This window comes from Exophiala xenobiotica, assembly GCF_000835505.1.
Source record: "Exophiala xenobiotica strain CBS 118157 unplaced genomic scaffold supercont1.4, whole genome shotgun sequence".
In the NCBI taxonomy this organism is placed as follows: domain Eukaryota; kingdom Fungi; phylum Ascomycota; class Eurotiomycetes; order Chaetothyriales; family Herpotrichiellaceae; genus Exophiala; species Exophiala xenobiotica.
Genome location: NW_013562491.1, coordinates 3,489,576 through 3,508,432, shown reverse-complemented (window position 1 = coordinate 3,508,432; position 18,857 = coordinate 3,489,576). Strand labels below are relative to the sequence as shown.

General features: G+C 52.0%; 6 protein-coding genes across 7 annotated transcripts; 4 read left to right on the top strand and 2 right to left on the bottom strand.

Moving 5' to 3' along the window:
• The first annotated feature begins 389 nt into the window (after positions 1-389).
• PV05_07489 (uncharacterized protein) lies at positions 390-2,938 on the top strand. The gene is made up of 2 exons (XM_013460316.1): positions 390-1,403; positions 1,453-2,938. Exons 1-2 carry the CDS (start codon positions 704-706, stop codon positions 1,740-1,742), a joined length of 990 nt encoding a protein of 329 aa, XP_013315770.1. The 5' UTR covers positions 390-703; the 3' UTR covers positions 1,743-2,938.
• PV05_07490 (uncharacterized protein) lies at positions 2,019-2,750 on the bottom strand (the record flags this gene model as incomplete). Its single annotated transcript, XM_013460317.1, has 1 exon — positions 2,019-2,750. One exon carries the CDS (start codon positions 2,748-2,750, stop codon positions 2,019-2,021), a length of 732 nt encoding a protein of 243 aa, XP_013315771.1.
• Positions 2,939-3,047: 109 nt separating the features above from the next.
• Positions 3,048-7,191, top strand: PV05_07488. Of its 2 annotated transcripts, XM_013460315.1 has the most exons (3): positions 3,048-3,124; positions 3,196-3,300; positions 3,346-7,191. In XM_013460315.1, exons 1-3 carry the CDS (start codon positions 3,116-3,118, stop codon positions 5,800-5,802), a joined length of 2,571 nt encoding a protein of 856 aa, XP_013315769.1. In that variant the 5' UTR covers positions 3,048-3,115; the 3' UTR covers positions 5,803-7,191. The 2 variants fall into 2 exon arrangements, with proteins under 2 accessions (XP_013315769.1, XP_013315768.1); XM_013460314.1 differs by having other exon boundaries at positions 3,048-3,300.
• Positions 4,980-7,785, bottom strand: PV05_07487 (adenosine deaminase). The gene is made up of 3 exons (XM_013460313.1): positions 6,541-7,785; positions 6,171-6,407; positions 4,980-6,089 (listed from the first exon to the last, which is right to left on the bottom strand). The coding sequence occupies exons 1-3, from the start codon at positions 7,165-7,167 to the stop codon at positions 5,871-5,873; spliced, it is 1,083 nt and encodes a 360-aa protein (XP_013315767.1). The 5' UTR covers positions 7,168-7,785; the 3' UTR covers positions 4,980-5,870.
• Positions 7,786-8,215: 430 nt separating this feature from the next.
• Positions 8,216-13,591, top strand: PV05_07486 (uncharacterized protein). Its single transcript, XM_013460312.1, has 4 exons — positions 8,216-9,025; positions 9,075-9,468; positions 9,519-9,801; positions 9,850-13,591. The coding sequence occupies exons 1-4, from the start codon at positions 8,762-8,764 to the stop codon at positions 13,301-13,303; spliced, it is 4,395 nt and encodes a 1,464-aa protein (XP_013315766.1). The 5' UTR covers positions 8,216-8,761; the 3' UTR covers positions 13,304-13,591.
• A 313-nt stretch (positions 13,592-13,904) lies between these two features.
• On the top strand, positions 13,905-18,848 carry PV05_07485 (uncharacterized protein). The gene has a single exon (XM_013460311.1). The coding sequence runs from the start codon at positions 14,106-14,108 to the stop codon at positions 18,459-18,461; it is 4,356 nt and encodes a 1,451-aa protein (XP_013315765.1). The 5' UTR covers positions 13,905-14,105; the 3' UTR covers positions 18,462-18,848.
• The last annotated feature ends 9 nt before the right edge of the window (positions 18,849-18,857 follow it).

Here is an 18,857-nt window from a genome sequence, read left to right as displayed (position 1 = left end):
TTTCATCGTCACCATTAATCATCAATCATCAATCGAGCATTACATAAAGAGCGCGATGGTGAAGGTTGAATGATGCGAGCGCGCAGATGGAAGACAAGGCTAATGACTGAAAAATCGACCTGGCAAGTACGAGGATACGAGTATTATGAAAGATGGCAGATATGAATTGTGAATGGTGAGTGGGTGGAAATTTGAAGTACGCGTTTCGGGGCCATCCCACCCCGTCAAATAGGCCTATTCATGGCCTATTTGTCGAGCGCTGGCTGGTCAGAATGCAAATCGGGTGTGGCTTGATTTTAGTGCGGATGATCCAACAACCGAATTCCTGGTTCGAAGGTTATTAAAGGCAGCGTGTTCCCTCGTTTGTGCGCGTGCTAGAGTACGAGTGCCCCTCACCCTGTTTTTCTCTACTACTACAGACTACAGTATGTGCTATGTGCTGTGACGCAGTTTAGCGCATCGCATCGCATCGCATCGATATCTGTTCGCTGCCCTGTCCACGTGACCATCTGGCATCACAAAGAACCTGCACCTGCACCTTCCGCCAACAATCATGAAGGCAGTCGCAGTGCAAACAGAGGCTTTTTAAGGCTGTTGCTGTCGTGTTCAAAATGTCTCCGACCACGCATTCCGATCGCATCCATCACAACATCCAGAATTCAGAACAAAAGCCATCCCAACAACCCTGCACTATTTCCAAGCAATGAGTAAAGACCACAGCACTAACTACCGGCCTAAATCCCCCGACTTATCAGGCTTCAACCCGCCCAGACTCGCTCGCATTCCCTCGTATCAGCCAGAACCAACTGTGCCTCCAGGCTATCCGGTTTCAGCCCGAGGCTCCTACGACGCATCGCCTTTCTTCTCGCCACAGAACACCACGCCTTCGACATCCTATTTCGGTGCTCGACCATCTCAGTCGCCCTTCGCTCAACCTTATCCACCACAGGTATTCCGAGCTCCGAGTATACCCACTCAAGCTTCTCCATCAAGCCACTCTCAACCCCTGCCAAATTCTTACGACAATTATTCTCACTCTTCATATTATCCGCAACCTCAGACTCACCAGCCATTTGATCCAAACTACGCTGTTCAACCACCTGTTCAACACTTTGCCTCTTATCCTCAGTCTTCGGGTCAACAATACGACGACATGCCTCGAACTCGGCGGGCAAAAGCCGAAGTTGATTTTGATCCCGATTACAATCCGAATGGGCCTACAATTGGAATACCTATCAAAACCGAACAAGCTACTGCCGTCCAGCCAGTCATGCCCATAGCCACAACAGACCCCTCCCACGGACTCGATCTGAGAACAAAGTTTCCAGTTGCACGGATCAAACGTATCATGCAAGCAGATGAAGATGTAGGAAAGGTGGCTCAAGCGACTCCTACCGCTGTTTGTAAGTATTCGCCGGCATGTATCATGAAGCATATGCTGACGTCACCTAGCCAAAGCACTGGAGCTGTTTATGATCTCTTTGGTGACCAAGGGAGCAACCGAAGCCAGAGCCAACAATTCGAAACGTGTTACAGCACAGCATCTCAAGGCTGCTTTGATGAAAGACGGCCAATTTGATTTTCTGACTGAAATCTGTGAAAGTGTGCCTGATGAAGGATCCAAGAAAGGCAGAGCTAAGTCGGAGGCAAAGAGCGAAGAAAGTGATGAGGACATTGGACCCAAAAAGAAGGGAAGGGGCGGCAAGAAGAGGAAAGCTGAAAGTGACGATGATTCTGATTGATTTTCTGGCACGTGCATTCCGAGTGCTTACATTTCGACGCTGTCGCGGAGACAGCCCATGACAAAAACTCCATTTGCGCAAGGCTGTGTAACAGGCATGCGCAGATCTTGCAAACCTCCAGCATCTATCCGTTTGAGAAAACCACGAGTGCCGCCAAGGTTCGCGAAGGGCTTTTGATTCCGACCCTCGATTTACATCAACTGTCTGTTATCATTAAGCAGGCAGTCGACAGAGACTTCCTTCCAGAACCCACCACTACCAGGACGCGCCTGATTCTCAACCAGAATGGTGTCTGGTCGGTGGTGATGGTGTGTTGTCCCTCCAAGGCCATGGTACTTGATGCACCACGGCAAAAAGAATGACCAAACCAAAGAAAGCTGTAAATCCCAGAGCCACCCATCCCACCATTGCAGAAAATGCCACCACAACTAAACACAAAAGGGCAAATGCACCAATCGTCAAGCCACCAAGAAGGCCGCTGGCAACTACCGCATACATCTGAATTGTCCACTGCGAAGTCTTGCCGTTCGTCCCATTCCAGTCTGCGATCCAGTGATTTTTGAAGAATGTTAAGAATGTCGAGCCTAGTGATGCAAACGCCAGGGCGAGCAGAAAGAGGAGCCAGCTGATGGCGAGAAACTCTCTAATCTGCTGCTGAGCAAATGTCGGGGGTCTCGAGGAAGGCATAGAGATGTCATTGGACAAGACGTAGGAGAATGTTATGCTTGTTCCCAAGGTACTGACAGCGATAATGGTTTGGAACAAGCCATTGAAGAACGCCGAAATGGACGACCCGCTATGTTTGGCCATTGGACGTATGTGAGAGAGTGAATGGCCGTGCTCGGAATACGGCCCTGTCGTTGTCCTGTTCATATGCTTTTCGTCAGGACACGGTTCTGTGGTGGACTGCTGGTCGTCGTAGCCACTATTCGTTTGGTCCCTGCGAATTGCAAGTGTAGCACCAGCAGCTGCTTCTAAATCTGCGGTCGCGGCTTGTCGGGCTGGCATCGTTGCAGGAAACATATGGCCTTCGACGTTCGAGTCAAAGTACGAGGCTCTCGCTTCGGCAAGGCTGACGTGAAGAACGATGGCAACTTGCCAGCTACCACAGTGGAAACAACTTGAACGCGAACTTCGGATTCGCAAACCTTTTAGAGATTGTAGAGATATGATGCTTGTGACTGCAAAATAGGCTGCCCGGCCATTTACCTTGATTCCTGAAACATAGAAGCTGCGATACCCAACTGACCAGTCTTGACGTCCTCCGAAGGCCCCGAAAATCCGTAGTCGCAAGACACCCTCCATCCCATCCTTGCAGTGACCCAGCATCCATAGATCTGCAGTATATTGCCCTGCAATATGAGTCACAGGACATGGATATTGTGAGTCTCCTCAACAGAACCAGTCGAATGCTGTACGAGGTTGATCGAGTCTAACTCCACGCGACCGGCAGCTCACGCGCCTGATCGCAGGCTCCGGCACGTCACCCACCAAACAGAAGACCAACACACCTGCTGAGCGCCTTGCTACGTGCAAGAGTATTTGTAATGCTCTCACTGTAGGTCTGCACCTGACACACTTGCATCGCAGCTGACCATCCCAGCAAACATGGCGAGGTGGTGCGGTTGAGCGCGAGGACGAAGCCGCTTTGAGTTATACCACGAAACTCCTTCAACGACTCGAGAACATCCTTCACGACGAGTCACGCCGAGCCGCGCCGCATTCTTGCCTTCGCTATGTCGCGTCGAGTCAGACGTATATCATCGTCACGAAGCTAGCCGTCTCCTCTCGCAATACCGAAATCATCAACATCTCCGCTCAGCTGTACCATATCCTTATCAATGGCGAGGCCGACGGGCTACTGGACAGCAAGCTGTTCACGAGGTCTTTACTGGACCTTGTTTGCTACGCTACAATAGGAGGACAAGTGATTGTGGAAGAACGGTTGGAGACCGATCTGGTCGAGTTGCTGTTTGAGATTGCTACAAAGATCCGACTGGAACCAGACATTCTTCCTGCATGGTTCCATCCAGACCGAGAAACAACGCGTGGCCGGAATGGTAATGACGAAACTAGAAGGAGTCAATTTCCGTTGTTTTTCGTCCTGGTGCAGTATGTCCATCACGATGGCCCGGTTGGCGATTTTGCTCGGACGGCGCTGCTGTACCTGACTGAGACTGCTTCCAAGTTTAAACCATTGGAGACGTGGATGATCGAAAGCGACCTGGCACCTCAAATGGCTAGTGGCCTGGGTGCTCTATACAGCAGATTGAGCAGACAGTCGACCTCTCTGAGTCGACGTTCTTCGAAACTCGCGGTTGTCAGTCTGTCCGACCATGCAGACACTGTTGAGTCGCTGGCTGATCCACCGCGAGACGTCCAGCAGGGTGTGAAAGCTTTCTTTTCTTACCTGGCTTTCTGGCAAGATACCCTCAATCACTGCAGGTCCATCGAGGTCAGCGATACTTTGCTAGACCATTTTCAGGTGTTATTCGTGCAACAGCTCCTGTATCCCTCACTACTCGAGTCATCAGACGTCGAAGGGGGCTCCACGGTAGCCGTCATTACTCATTTGTCGTTGATGCTACTTGCTGTTGATCACTATCAGTTGGTCGAACGAATGCTAGGCTATCTCCTGGCATCACCCAATACGCCTCGGGTGACCAGAGAGAAATCTCATCGACGACAGCGGATGTCCGTCAGTCGGAGCAAATCCATTGACCAGTTGAAAGCCCTTGCCGAAATTTCTAATAGTCCTTCGCCAAACCTTTTCAATCTGCTGGATTTGCTGGTGATGAGCTTGAAATCCAGTCATTCAGAAACTGTCAACGCCTGTCTCAAGCTCCTATCAGTGATCGTTGAAAAGCATCACTGCCATGTGGTCAGGATTCTCTTCCGAGTTGAGGAGGTAGCGAGCTGGCGGGAACAGAGGGAAGTCAGTGAGTTGAACGGCTACCTCTGCAAGTTGTTCGAGTTCTCGGAAACAATTGCCAGGGATACTGACTTGGACGGCTCTTATCAAGCCTCATTGATGGACGGTCAGGTCCTACTTGAGCAGCACAGTTGCTTCAGGACAGGTGTGGTAGACAATGACCTGGCAAATGGGCGAAGCATGACTATCGCATCAGAGTGCAAGTTGTTTGAGGCGGTGGTACAACTATTGCGCAACTTCTTTGCAAACGATTCTGTCACGAACCTCTACCTCACCGAAGCGTTGGTAGCTCTGACTGCTTGCGACCATATGAATTTGCAACGCTGGATATTGCCTCCAGCTCAAGAAGGCGGCGTGGAAGAGCTTTCAGCTTTCAACATCACATTCGTCCTAAGTGAACTGCTGGAGCAAGTGCGTCATTGGAAATCACAATTTCCCGATTGGGATGTATTGGTCGCCAGACGGAGGAGGGAACTCTCGGAAGACGATGCGCCAGACCGGCCTTCAAACTTCAGGTCGACCCCAGGACAAATAACCGGTTCTAACCCATTACCAAGAAGTGATTCGCCATCCAGCAATCGCTCTGTGTCACAAGCAAGGCCAAAGACCCCGAGAGGCAGACAAGTCCCGAATGCCGAGTTCGGCTCCATAGACAATACGATTTCGACGTCTGGAAGCCACAGGGCGAACCTAGCAGAACGTGCCCTCGGGCTCTCGCCCCTTCGTCAGTCACTCCGGACAAACGAAGATGATGGATCATGGGAATTTCCCGAGACGGACCCGCCACTGGCACCCACTACAACGTCGTTACTCAGAACTCAGGTCGACCTTTTCAACCCGAAGACCCCGAACGAAGCTACATTATCACTACCAGTCCATGCAGGTCGAAGGCAAAACTCAGACATGGAGGCTCCAGCACTACGTTCGGTGCTGGCGGAGAGTCGAGATTCGGGAAGCGCTACCCCGATCAGCCAGGATGGTGTAGGAACTCGAAGTCAAGCAAGTCTCAGCCATATTTTGACGAATGCTGTCATACTCCAAGAATTCATTCTTGAGGTTGCAGCCATAGTACAGCTGCGGGCGACTTTCTTTGATGAGGTGGCTTTCGAAGGCAATAGTAAAGAGTAAGCGGGTCGACTATGTCGCAACCATGGGGGTTAACAGTTGATTCCCCCTGTCATGATTCCAATCGCAATTCAGGCGCCGTTGACCATTTGCACCTGTGTTTGCATGGTTTTAGCTTCGTATTCATCCAAGAGCGCAAGAAAATGATTTCTCCGCCACGAGGAGATCCAAGAGATATTAAACGCGTTGCGTTGTAGTTGGATGAGCTCCCTTCGTGTCAGGTCGGTTTCGCGCGCCATCTTCTCGAGGTTCTCGTTGACGTATGCGCGGAAGTAGGCTGGGTCATCGGACTGGATATTGAGAATTTCGTCAGAAAGCAGTACAGACCAGGGCGTGATTGGCGCGGGCGATCTCAAGACAGGGAGACTTACGTTGATGGTGACTTTTACGCCTCGCCGCAGGAGAGACACGATCTCTGCGCCTTTGAAGTCGGCGGTCACCACACTGTTAGATACGGGGCAGCATGTCAGGCCAATTCCGCGTTCGAGGATGGTCGAGATCAGAGACTCGTCTTCGACAATATTAGTCCCATGATCAATTCTTTCGACTTGGATCTCGTGGATGCACTGGCGAATGTGGGTGATCGAGTTGGCTTGGTCAATGTCGCACTACAAGCATTTAATGTATTAGCATGTTGGAACCATTAACGGAGGCATCGGCTTATCTTCCACCAAAACAGGCCCCAGACGATGATAGCAGTTGCAAGCAAGCGCTATCGGGGTTGAAAAGAATTTAACTTACGTGCGCCGTGAGCAGAAACCCCTCTTTGCTGGCGCGCTGGAAGACAGCGCCGAATTTGGACGGTGGGTTGTCACGTTCGTCGGAGTCCAGGCCGACGCCAATGATGGCGTCTTTGAAGGGCAGAGCTTCCATGAGTGTGGCCATAGCGTACTCGGGGGATTGATCGCGGAGGAAGCACAAAATTAGGCTCGCCGAGATACCAAACGTACGTTGTGCCATCAGAAGGCCCAATCGGTAACCACGGATGACGGTCGGAAATGGAACGCCACGGGAAGTGTGGGCTTGAGGGTCGAAGAAGAGTTCGACATGTTTGACGTTCTGAGCATGGGCGCGGCTGAGGTAGTCCAAGGCCAAGTCGCGGAAGTCGTGCTCAGTCTGAAGAACGGCGAGGTTAGGGTAGTAGACGGCCAGAAATGAGGTGAGGTCGTGGAAAGAATAGCCTGTCTGGGAGGGATCGAGAGATGACAGGGATGGTGGGAGAGGGACGTTGTTCCGCTCCGCCAGCTGGCGGGCGAGGCTAGGTGTGAGGCAACCTTCTAGATGGACATGGAGTTCGCATTTGGGCATGCCATGGATAAAGGCTTTGAGATCGCCATCGTGTATATCTGGTGCGGAATCGGAAGACATGATGAGATGTTGACTGTTGGGACAAGGCTGAACCTGGGTTTGCCCTGGTGGCTTTTCGGTATGGCCAATATGGCAAGGTCCAGAACGCAGGTCTCGCTTCTTACACTGTGTCGAGGTACTCGTAGGTTGAAATGGTTCGTTGCCGAAAAGATGCTTGCGCTCGAATGGGATCCTCACACCCCCTCGGCCCGATGGATTGGCTTACTGTTTTGCGAAACTTGTCATGTACGTAGTATGCGTCTGCCTCTGGCTTACTCGCGATCGGACAGAATGGACACAGTGCTGACCAGGAAGGATGTCGCCTTGGACTCTCGCTCTCTGCTCGTAATACGTCGCCAATCAGTGCCAGATACTGCCGGAGGGAGGATGTTGCGGGTTTCAGGATCTCTAATAATATGCCACACGGCTCGAGTACTACCGTTTCGCTCAGTTGCCTGAAAGCTGACAAGGCGTAAGGACCTGTACGTGATAAGATGTTTTATTGTTCGTTTGAAGGAAGTACGAAGTACCCAATGATGAGCTGATAGCGGCTTGTAGGGATGATAAGCTGGTGAATCACGTGGTTCACTTGAAGGCAAGGCTACCTTTGGTCAACGTCAATGGCGTTTATCCGGCGAGCGTATCCTAGATCCGAGGAGATTATGTCTGGATCGTGACCGATGCGATTACAGTGAGGCATGCGCACGTGAAGGCCAACTTTGTTCTCACCGGCAAGAGATGTTGTGTTCTACAAAGTACAGTTGGCAGACGTTGACAGCAGGAAAACCGGGCATTCGTGACGAAGATCTTCAAACCCTAATTCAGGGGAACGGATGTCAATTTACGGGCAGCCTGATCAGCATTTTCGCCTTTTCATAGGCTGCCCGGAAGCCGGACGGGGGCAGAACTGGGAGGGCCACTGAGGGCCTGGAGGGGCGCTTATTGCTTGCTTGTGCCAGGTGATTCAAATAAGCGTCGCCGGCTAAACCAGAATAGAGAGTCTGAAACAGCCCAGGATCCTGGAAGAAGTTCTCCATTCTCGCATTTCCGACAGACTGCGCTGCGAGTTCACTCACCACCAAGCCAGCCAGGCCTTGCAGGGCAATTCCGTAGTCAGAATAATTTCTCCTATCCCAAGACACCACCTATTCAATCAATCATTCGCTACCAGGTGTGGTCATCCTCAATTCATTGTCGACTCCCGGTCTCTTCGGATCTCCTACTTTCTCGTCGCGTCCATCCAGTCCCAGCCTCTAGCAAGCGTCACCTACGCACAGACTCTCCTTGGTCCAACAACCACACGCCGCGCCGACCTCGTCGCGTTGGGACATCATAGCTGCATGCGCATCGGCCATCTTCCAGTACAACCTCCCGAATTTCCTACCTGTGGGCTTTCGACCACGACTTCTGTCCTCCCTCTTCTCCTGTCGAGCTGGACGACAATGAATTGTGCTTAAACGAGGCTGCATGGTTAGCCGGAGACGAGCCTTGCGCAACCCGCACCCTTCTTCAAGACCGGATTATATTTTGTCCTCGAGTCCTCTGTCGCATGAATGCTCTACGGTGCATCGTGTGAGACAGCTCCGATCTTTGGTGAATACGGAAGTCGCGAACCATGGCGTTCCTTTTCAAATCCAAGAAGAACGCGCCTCCTCCCTCGGGCCTTCCTGCTGCAAGTCGAAAGATTCATACCTCCGATGGTACTTCCGCCCCGGCAGCAGAGAATGAGGGAATAGAAAAGGCCTTAGAACGTCCAACACAATCTCCTCCTCCTCCTTCAAATACCGGCCCGAATGGCTCAATAAGCTCAATGAACTCGAATCTCGCCACTGGGGGTCCTGCATATCCTCGCCGCGACAGGTCAGAATCAGAGACTGGGGTATAATCGTTCTCCCTGTTCACCAATGTCCACACTAATTGTGTCGTAGACGCGCCCGCCGAGCGCTCCCGGAAGCCAGTTGACCCAAGTTCCCAATGCTGCTCTATATCCTTGGTCGCAACGGCGGCTGAACTTCCCCACTCCGCAGTCGAATCCATTCCCTCGCTATGGCGCTGCCGTCAACGCAACCGGTTCAAAAGATGGTGACATTTACATCATGGGAGGATTGATCAATGGGTCCATGGTCCGAGGGGACCTCTGGATGTTGGAATCCGGCGGTGGGAATCTTTCCTGCTACCCAATTGCGACAGTCTCAGAAGGTCCTGGCCCTCGTGTCGGACATGCCGCTCTGCTTGTTGGCAACGCGTTTATTGTATTTGGTGGCGACACTAAGATGGATGACTCTGATGTACTTGACGACACTTTGTACCTGCTTAATACTTGTAAGTCTACACCCAACACCGTTTGCGAAGTACTCCACTCACTGTTCCAGCTTCTCGCCAATGGTCCAGAGCAGCACCTCCCGGACCGCGCCCGTCCGGGCGTTACGGCCACACCCTCAACATCCTAGGCTCTCGGATATACATTTTCGGAGGCCAGGTTGAGGGTTATTTCTTCAACGACTTGATAGCATTCGATTTGAATGCTTTGCAGAACCCTTCGAATCAATGGGACTTTTTGATTCAAAATTCTGGCGAGTCCGCCCAGCCTAACGGCAAGGTACCGCCTCCGAGAACAAATCACACCGTGATTAGCCACAATGACCAGCTGTACCTGTAAGTTCAAGGCTGCCATCGTCTGAACAATATGCTGATTCCGCTTAGCTTCGGAGGTACCAATGGCACACACTGGTTCAACGACGTCTGGACCTACAGTCCTGCCACAAACTCCTGGAAGCAGGAAGATTGTATAGGGTACATTCCTGCTCCTCGAGAAGGTCACTCCGCAGCACTGGTTGGCGATGTCATGTATATCTTTGGCGGTAGAACCGAAGAGGGTACAGATTTAGGCGACCTCGCAGCCTTCCGCATCACTTCAAAGAGATGGTACACCTTCCAGAACATGGGTCCTTCACCGTCACCGAGGTCTGGTCACAGTATGACCGCCTACCGGGACAAGATCATCGTTCTGGCCGGTGAGCCGAGCTCGGCACCCCGCGACCCAGCCGAGTTGAGCATGGTATACGTACTTGACACTGCCAAGATCAGGTATCCCAATGATGCAGCCGTTTCGGATTTGAAAGGTCCCGCCAGTCCAACTAGGAGGCCGAGTACAAGTACAGAAGTGAGAAGTGCAGCTGCACCTATTCGATCCACCTCCCGCGAGGGCCAAAGGGCCCCCAGTGCAGCTCGGGAACAATTCACAGGTGGCCCTGTTCAACGACCAGACCCCCAGCAGCAAGCTTCAAGACTGCCGCGGGCTTCGATAACCCAAGGCCCTGCAGGTCCACCACCTCAAGGACAGGCTCCTGGACCAAGAATCAACGGGGTTCAATCACCTGCAAATGTACCAAAGAGCAGATACAATGGCCCTCCTATTGATACTAGGGGTCCTCCGACGGGTCCGGACTCTGTTCGTAATGTGCCTACCGAGACGTTGGTCCAGGCTCCAGCTATTAGAGATGTGCAAAAGGAGAATATCAGGCCTAGTCGGGAGAACAGTCCGAGCACACATGGTCGAAGGACGCCCATTCAACGAACGGAGAGCAAAGCAAAGGCGATGGAAGCTGGCGAAGCCGCACCGCTGGTCAGTAACGGCGTGGCCAGGCAACGCTCACTACGGTCGCAGCGAGCCCAAAGTTCTATAGACAGCACAGAAGACGGCCACCTCGGTCGCTCATCTTCTGGTCGTCATTATGGAGAAGGTGATGCCCGAAGTGTGCGGAATATGCCCGAGGAGCCAATGTCGCCTAAGCTGAGTGCGCATCAGGAAGCTTTGGTGAAAGAGCTGGAGTCAGTGAAAAAGTCCAATGCCTGGTATGCTTCCGAACTCGCGCTGGCTCGAAAGCAAGGCTACACTTCTGCAACAAGCTCAAGCCCGACATTTGACGACCGTGCTGTTACCCAAGTCGCGGACGACGATCGACCGCTCATGGAAGCGTTTGTAACAATGCGAACCGAAATGATGAAGATGCAGGAGGCTATGGAGGCACAGGCATCGTCAATGGCCAAGCGTGTTGCGGAGGTCGAACACCAACGTGACGCTGCTGTGACCGAAGCTGCGTATGCCAGAGCGAAACTCGCTGCTCATGGCGGGAGCCAGCGAAGCACGCCTCAACCGGATTCTGCGCACGAGCCTGACGATCAAGAGCGCTTTACAGACCTAAGCAGGCGGCTCGCCTTGGCTTTGGCTGCGCAGTCAGAGCACAAAGCCAAACTTGACTCTCTGTCCAATGACCTCAACTCCGAGAGAAGGGCTCGAGAGCTTGCAGAAGAGTCGATGGATGCTTTGCAAGCTCGGTATGAAGAGCTCAGTAAGAGCAGAAATCCTGGGGAGCTGGAGGGCTTGCGAGCGGAGCTTCATGAAGCTCAAAGCCTGGCACGAACCGAATCTGGAAGACGAGCAAAACTCGAAGAGGAATTACGGAACCTTCGTGTCGAGCACGAAACCTTGAGCAAGACGCACGAGGACACCTCATCACGGCTGTCGAGTCATGTTGCTTCAATGGCTGCTTTAGAAGCTGCTGTTGCCGCATCTACTGGCAAGGCAAGCTTGTACGAACGACAAATCGAGGAAGAACGTCAGCAAAGAGAAAACGCCGAGCGCAAACTGTCACAACTTAAAGCCGAGCATGAAGAACGGGTGACAGAGCTGGAAAACATTTCGAAACGTCTACGTGATGCTGAAGAACTCGCTGAGACCCACGCCAAGGAAGCTTCAACGCACCGAGAAGCTCTGCTCGCCGGTTTGGCCAGACTCTCCACTGCAGATGCAGTCTCGAAACGCGATTCTGTCTCCGAGCAGAAGATGACAGCTTTAAAAGCAACCGCGGACCAAGCTTCAGCCTTAGCCAAGCGTAACCAAGAAGCGGCTGACCAGGCGGCACAGAAACTCCGCAATGCAGAGGAGAGAATTGCAGGGCTCGAAGCGTATCAGGAACAGTCGAATCGCGAAGCTCTCCAGATCCGTCGCCAACTGCAGGCGGCATTGCGGGAGGCGCAATCCCACCAAAACGAGTTGCGCGAACTGCGGTCGAACCTTGAAATCAGCCAACGGGATGCGAGCGCTTTGGCTGTCCAGCACAGCGCGCTTAAAGACTTGCTAGGTGAGCGAGGTATGAATGTGTCAGCGATGAGAGGGTCGCCAATCTTTGATCATTCTCCGAGCTCCCGATTCGGTACACCAGAACAAAACCGTCTTCGGGAGCTTGACCAGCAACTGCAAGCAAGCATCAAGGCTCATGAGGAGACCAAGAACCAATTCGAAGCTCGCATGCAGGAAGCAGACAGCACCTACAAGGAGAAATTGGAGCAGCTCGAGAATGATTATCAATCTGCTGTGCACTATGTCAAGGGCACCGAGAAGATGCTGAAGAAGATGAAAGAAGAGCTTACGAAGTACAAATCGCAGAACTCACAATTGACCACCGAACTGGAAAGTGCTAGAAGCACAAGCGCAGCATCGAACGCGGCTGCGGATCCATCGGCCTGGGAATCTGAGCGACAGCAGTTACAGAATTCTATTGAAGAGATGAAGACGCAGACTAGCCAGCAAATCAGTCTGCTAGAATCGAGCGTTACTTCTCTCAGATCAGAGCTTGCTTCTGTTCAGGTCGACCGCGAAAAGCAAAAGTCAAGCTACGCCGAGCTTTCGCAGTCGTCACAACGGTACGGCAAGGAGCTGGAGCAACTCAAATCAGAAAATTCCATGCTTGAGAGGCGCGCACAGGAGGCTGAGGAGCGTGTCACCATGCTCCTCGATCAAGTTGGCCAGTCTGTGGGCAATTATCGACGGCAGTCACAAATGCAACCACTGCCCAACGGTATCACCGTCGGCCACAACCGCGACGAGAGTCAATCGACCTTGACCGATGTATCAGTCAATGACGATTTGTCACGCGATGAAAGAGGATCGGTTGCCCTAGACAATTTGGCCTCAGAGCTAGAGACTTTGCGATCGCAATGGGAAAACACGAGTCGTAACAATTATCGCATTAGCACACAGTTTGAGTCGGAGCGGACTCCCACGGGACAAGGCACTGAGCTCAGTGACAATCTGGCTAGTTGGAGGAGGCGACTTGAAGAGGAAGAAAAGAGTTCAAAGACAGCCGTTGCTTGAGGTCTCTCCTCCTTGAAGTCATGATCCCATTCATGTTTTGTTCAAATACATTCAATTCTTATGTTGGCATTTTGGAGTTCTTGAAATCATGGGCGAAGGATGACAGTGATGAAATGGTTAAAGCGCGGACTATCGGCCTGATAGCACGATGTGAGTTAGTTCTAATGGAGGACAGCGTTGAGCAAGGCGGATGTAAAATGGTGGATTGTAATATCAATGCCATAAACATAAACGTACATTGGTGCTATGAATGGGTAGAGCTGTGATATCCTGTTGAATGACTGCGAGGTATCGTCATATTCTGATCTGAACAATTGGGGGCAAGGTAAGGCTAACAAGAGGGCTAAGTGAGGCTGAGAGAGCTGGCGATGGAGTCCATCAGTGGGTGATCAGAGCCTGCACCAGCCTGCTCTACCTAGCTCGCTAGGTAGGTAGCCCAGTGGTAGCCTTAATTAAGTTACCTAAGTTACTGAGCCCATCAGCCTCGTGAGTCGTGAGCGCTCCGAGCCTTAGGCTTCCCCGCATCCATGGAATTGTAGGCGGTGGCAGATGGTCTTTTCGGCTTTTTAATCCCGCCCTAAGTTAGTACTTCCGTGAAACAAGCAGGCATCGCAGTACAGATCGGTTGTTTTTGCTCACACAAATCCTGACAATCCATAGGACAGCTTGCATTGACGGCATCATCTTGTTCGACAGTATCATTTACTACCCTTCCGCGCCACCTCTGTAGATGATGTCGTCTGGATTCGACAGGAAAACCTTTCTGCGCCTCTCCTAGAACCTACCTCATGTCTCGAGAGGTATGCGCGACCCTCAAGCATCTCCGACGTTCAGACCTAAGTCTGAGGAGCCTACCATGGCTTCACACAACGGTCAATCACATGTCGGACTGGGATTTGATATGCCCTACCGCACAAGACCTGCGACACAGGGACACAATCAACCTCCAGCACGTGGCTTCACTGAGGACGTTGCTCACTATTCGACCGGCAGTGCGTTTCAAAGACATTCACAAATAAATGGTACGGCGTCTAGTCAGCAGAATGGAGTATCACCTAGGATCATACCAGAGTCCGAAGACTACCTATCTGCGAAGCCATTTCCTCTGCATCGAACAAAAAGTGACCTAGGTCCACGAGCAAAAGGAGGAATAGCAAGTCCACAGTCAGAAGACAAGTTGGCACACATTCGACATGGCTGGGACGATGAATACACATCGAACGAGTATCTTTCATTGTTGCACTCGACATTCTACATGTACTACACAGAGAAGAGGCATGAAAGCAACGGTTCACAGTCGCAAGAGTCAAAGCAATATCCTAGTGTGGACTGGCGGATGAAAGATAGGATGAAAACCGTTTCTGCCGCACTAGCAATTTGCTTGAACATCGGCGTGGATCCTCCCGATGTGATCAAGACCAATCCTACAGCTAAACTGGAGGCATGGGTCGACCCTACCGGAAGCAGCAGCGGTTCAACCAAGACAATGGAGCAAATCGGAAAGCGCTTACAAGAACAGTACGAGTCATTGAGTCTGAGGACCAGATATAAACAGTACCTGGATCCTTCCATTGATGAGACAAAGAGATTCTGCATATCGTTGCGACGTAATGCGAAGGACGAGAGAGTCTTGTTCCACTACAACGGCCACGGAGTACCTCTTCCCACTGCTTCTGGCGAGATCTGGGTCTTCAACAAGAACTACACTCAGTACATACCGGTTGGCATCTATGATCTGCAGTCATGGCTTGGAGGACCCAGCCTTTTTGTCTACGATGTCTCACATGCTGGCAATATCGTGGCCAATTTCGATACTTTCCTCGCTAAGCACGAAAAGGAGAACGAGGAGGCCAAGAAGAAAGATCCCAACGCTCCTCTACAGAACTACGCAGATTGCATACAGCTAGCAGCTTGTGGCAGAACCGAGATGCTCCCAACCAACCCAGACCTCCCAGCGGATTTGTTCACTTGTTGTTTGACGACTCCCATTGATATCGCCTTGAGGTGGTTCGTCCTGCAGAATCCACTTCCTCATGGCCCTTGTCCTTCACTCGAGGACGGAAAGATCCCTGTACCGGGCCGTCTTCAGGACCGCCGGAGTCCTTTGGGAGAGTTGAACTGGATCTTTACGGCCATTACCGATACTATCGCGTGGAACATCCTGCCTCGACCGTTGTTTAAGAAACTTTTCCGTCAAGATCTCATGGTCGCTGCGCTCTTCCGCAACTTCTTGCTGAGTGAAAGAATCATGAGAGCGAATCATTGCCATCCCATATCATCCCCAGTACTGCCCGAGACACATCATCACCCGCTGTGGCAGAGCTGGGATCTCGCAATGGAAATGGTCCTTTCACAATTACCGATGCTTCGAGAGGCCGAAGAAGGAAAGCGTGTATACGAATATCAACATTCGAACTTCTTTGCGGAACAACTCACTGCATTTGAAGTGTATTTGACTTCTGGACCGACCAAAGACCACGCCCCAGACCAGCTACCGATCGTTCTCCAAGTGCTCCTGAGTCAAGTTCATCGGCTGCGAGCTTTGATTCTTTTGAGCAAGTTTCTCGACCTTGGTCCTTGGGCCGTTCATCTCGCCTTGAGTATTGGAATCTTCCCTTATGTAGTGAAGCTTCTCCAAGCGGCGTCACTTGAGCTCAAGCCTGTCATGGTCTTCATCTGGGCTCGAATCATGGCTGTCGACTACACCGTGCAGAGTGATCTGTTGAAGGATAATGGTATCCATTATTTCATTTCCATCATGAATCCACGTTCCGACATACCCGTTGGTAATGCCAGCGAGCATAGGGCTATGTGTGCATTCATCGTGGCAATATTCTGCAAACGGTACCCTCCTGGCCAAACCGTGTGTCTGCTGCCTGAGCTTTTCAACGCGTGCCTGCTGAACATGGCAGAGCCAGAAAATCCTCTGCTACGGCAGTGGTCTTGTCTGTGTCTCAGTATGTTGTGGTGCGACTATGCCGATGCCAAATGGATGGGGATACGATGTATGGCTCACGCGAGGTTGTGTGAGCTATCCCTTGATCCTGTCCCGGAAGTTCGAGCTGCGATGCTGCATGCTCTCACGAATTTCCTTGGTATCCCTGATTTGACAGATCAAGTTTGTCAAATCGAGGAAGGCATCGCTTCGTCAGTGCTGTTCATGACCTCAGACGGCAGCAGCTTGGTGCGAAAAGAGCTGGTTGTTTTTCTCTCTGCATTTGTCAAGCGATACGAGAATAAGTTTCTCGTGGTCGCTTATGAGCAGCTTGTGGAGGAAAGAGACAGGCATCCATACAAGGATAGCGATGCCAACGGATTTGAGGCGTGTGACCCTCACCCTCCCATTTCGGCAAACACTATCTATGGCTGCATCTGGCTGCAGATTCTGGTACTATCCGTCGACCCGCATCCCGAAATCGCACGGAATGCTTCCATCATTGTTGATGATATTCACGACACGTTGATGCATAATTCCCCTCTGAGCCAGGTGGCTCTCAAGGTCGTTGAGGATTTGTTACGGTTCTCCAAGCGAGCAGAAACTCAGATCAAAAAGGTCCCATCAATGAACTCCCTGAGACTAACGGACAAGCGCCCTGGAACCCCACCACCTCAGATGCAGAAACAAGCGAGTTATCTGTCTCTCAGCTTGAAACGAGCAGGCACTTCCTTACGCAATCTCGCATTTGGTGCAAGTTCAGACAATCTCAATGCTTCCAGGGAAAGCAGCCCCCAGACATCTCCCAGCAAAAGCAGGGAACCAGCGCGCCCAGTCAATACCCCTCGAGGCCGTCTCCCCGCTGAGTGGAGTCGACCACCAGAGACTTCCGATGCCCAGGGCAGCGCAGGTCACTATCTGTCAGCGACCTTGCCGACCTCAGCCGGCTTCGTGCCTCTCGACCCGAGGAAGAAACAATATTTGCCGCTAGAAAGCACCCTACTCGAATGGTCCACCGAATACTTCCGCGAACCACAGATGCGAGCCAACGACCCCGACGAACCAGGTTCAGCAGACTACAATTCCCGCCTTTGGCGACGCAACCGCAACGAGAAGATCATTGCAGACAATCAGCCCCTCAAGGGCGTGGCAGGTAGTTCAAAATGGACACGTCTCGAAGGGTTCCTCAACAACCAGAATCAGCCAATGCGCCTGGCTTTCCATCAATTCGACGATCATCTCGCTGTAACGGACGATCGAGATACTGTGACAATCTGGGATTTCCAGCGTAACGAGCAGCTCAGCCGCTTCAGCAACGGCAACCCCATAGGAAGCCGCATCAACGACACCAAATTCCTGAATGAAGACGACCAGCCCCTCCTGATGGTCGGGAGTAGCGATGGCGTGTTGAAAGTGTACCGCAATTACCAATCCTCAGACGAGGTGAAAATTATCACCGCATTTCGGGCGTTGACAGAGCTGATCCCCAGCAACAAGAATGCCGGATTGGTGTTTGACTGGCAGCAGGGCCAGGGCAAGGCATTGGTTGCAGGCGATGTTAAGGTCATCAAGGTCTGGAACGCAGCAACCGAGCTGTGTGTCGGCGACATTCCGGCCAGGAGCTCGAGTTGCGTGACCAGCCTGACGAGTGATCAAGTTGCGGGCCAGATTTTCATCGCGGGTTTCGGGGACGGAGTTGTCAGGGTTTTCGATCAGAGGCTCAATCCGAGGACCGCGATGGTCAAGATTTGGAGAGAGCATCGTCAGTGGATTACAAATGTCCACATGCAGCGCGGTGGCGTGCGCGAGTTGATATCCGGGAGTCGAAATGGAGACGTCAAGTTGTGGGATCTGAGGAGTGACAAGGCCGTTTTGACGGTCGCTGCGACCTCAAGCGGTAGGCATGATGGTGCAAATGCCGGTAGCGACGGTACTGGTGCTGGTGGTGGCTATGTGCCATTGCTCAGGAGTCTGTCTGTGCACGAGCATGCGCCTGTCTATGCGGTGGGAACGGATAAGCACGAAGTCCGGACGTACAACACAAACGGCGATGCTCTGGGTGTGTTTGAGCCACTGCCCAGTCGTCTGGCTCAGGTTGTGGGCGGCAGCCTCGCAGGAAGAGGGAGCCAGAGTCCGATCGTCGCGACGGCGTATCATCCGCATCGAATGTTGCTGGCATGTGCGGCTTTGGGCGATGGGCATGTTAGCTTGATGAGCTACTAACACGACCCTAGGTATGGACGGGGCATGAGGCATGAATGAAACGCCCGTCGAGTACTCCGTAGTCATGAGCAAAGATCCTCTTTCCGGTGAGGGGAGGGACGGAGGTTGCTGTCACTTTGTCAGGTTTCTCTTTCTTTTTCCTTTTCCCACCTCGAATGAGCGCATCTATTCAGCACCAAGGAGGATCAGGCTGCGGCTGTGCTTTTCGACAGGGTTGGATGAGGTATGATGAGGAGTTGGGATGCCCTTTATTTGCTGGGCTGGGGGCCTTCGCATAGCATGGCGCACGATGCTCATCAAGCGTGAACTACTACCTACGTACCTTAATGGGATTAATACTGGCAAATGAAGATTACGACTTCACACGTAGTTTGGAGTCGATGTGCGGTTCTGCTC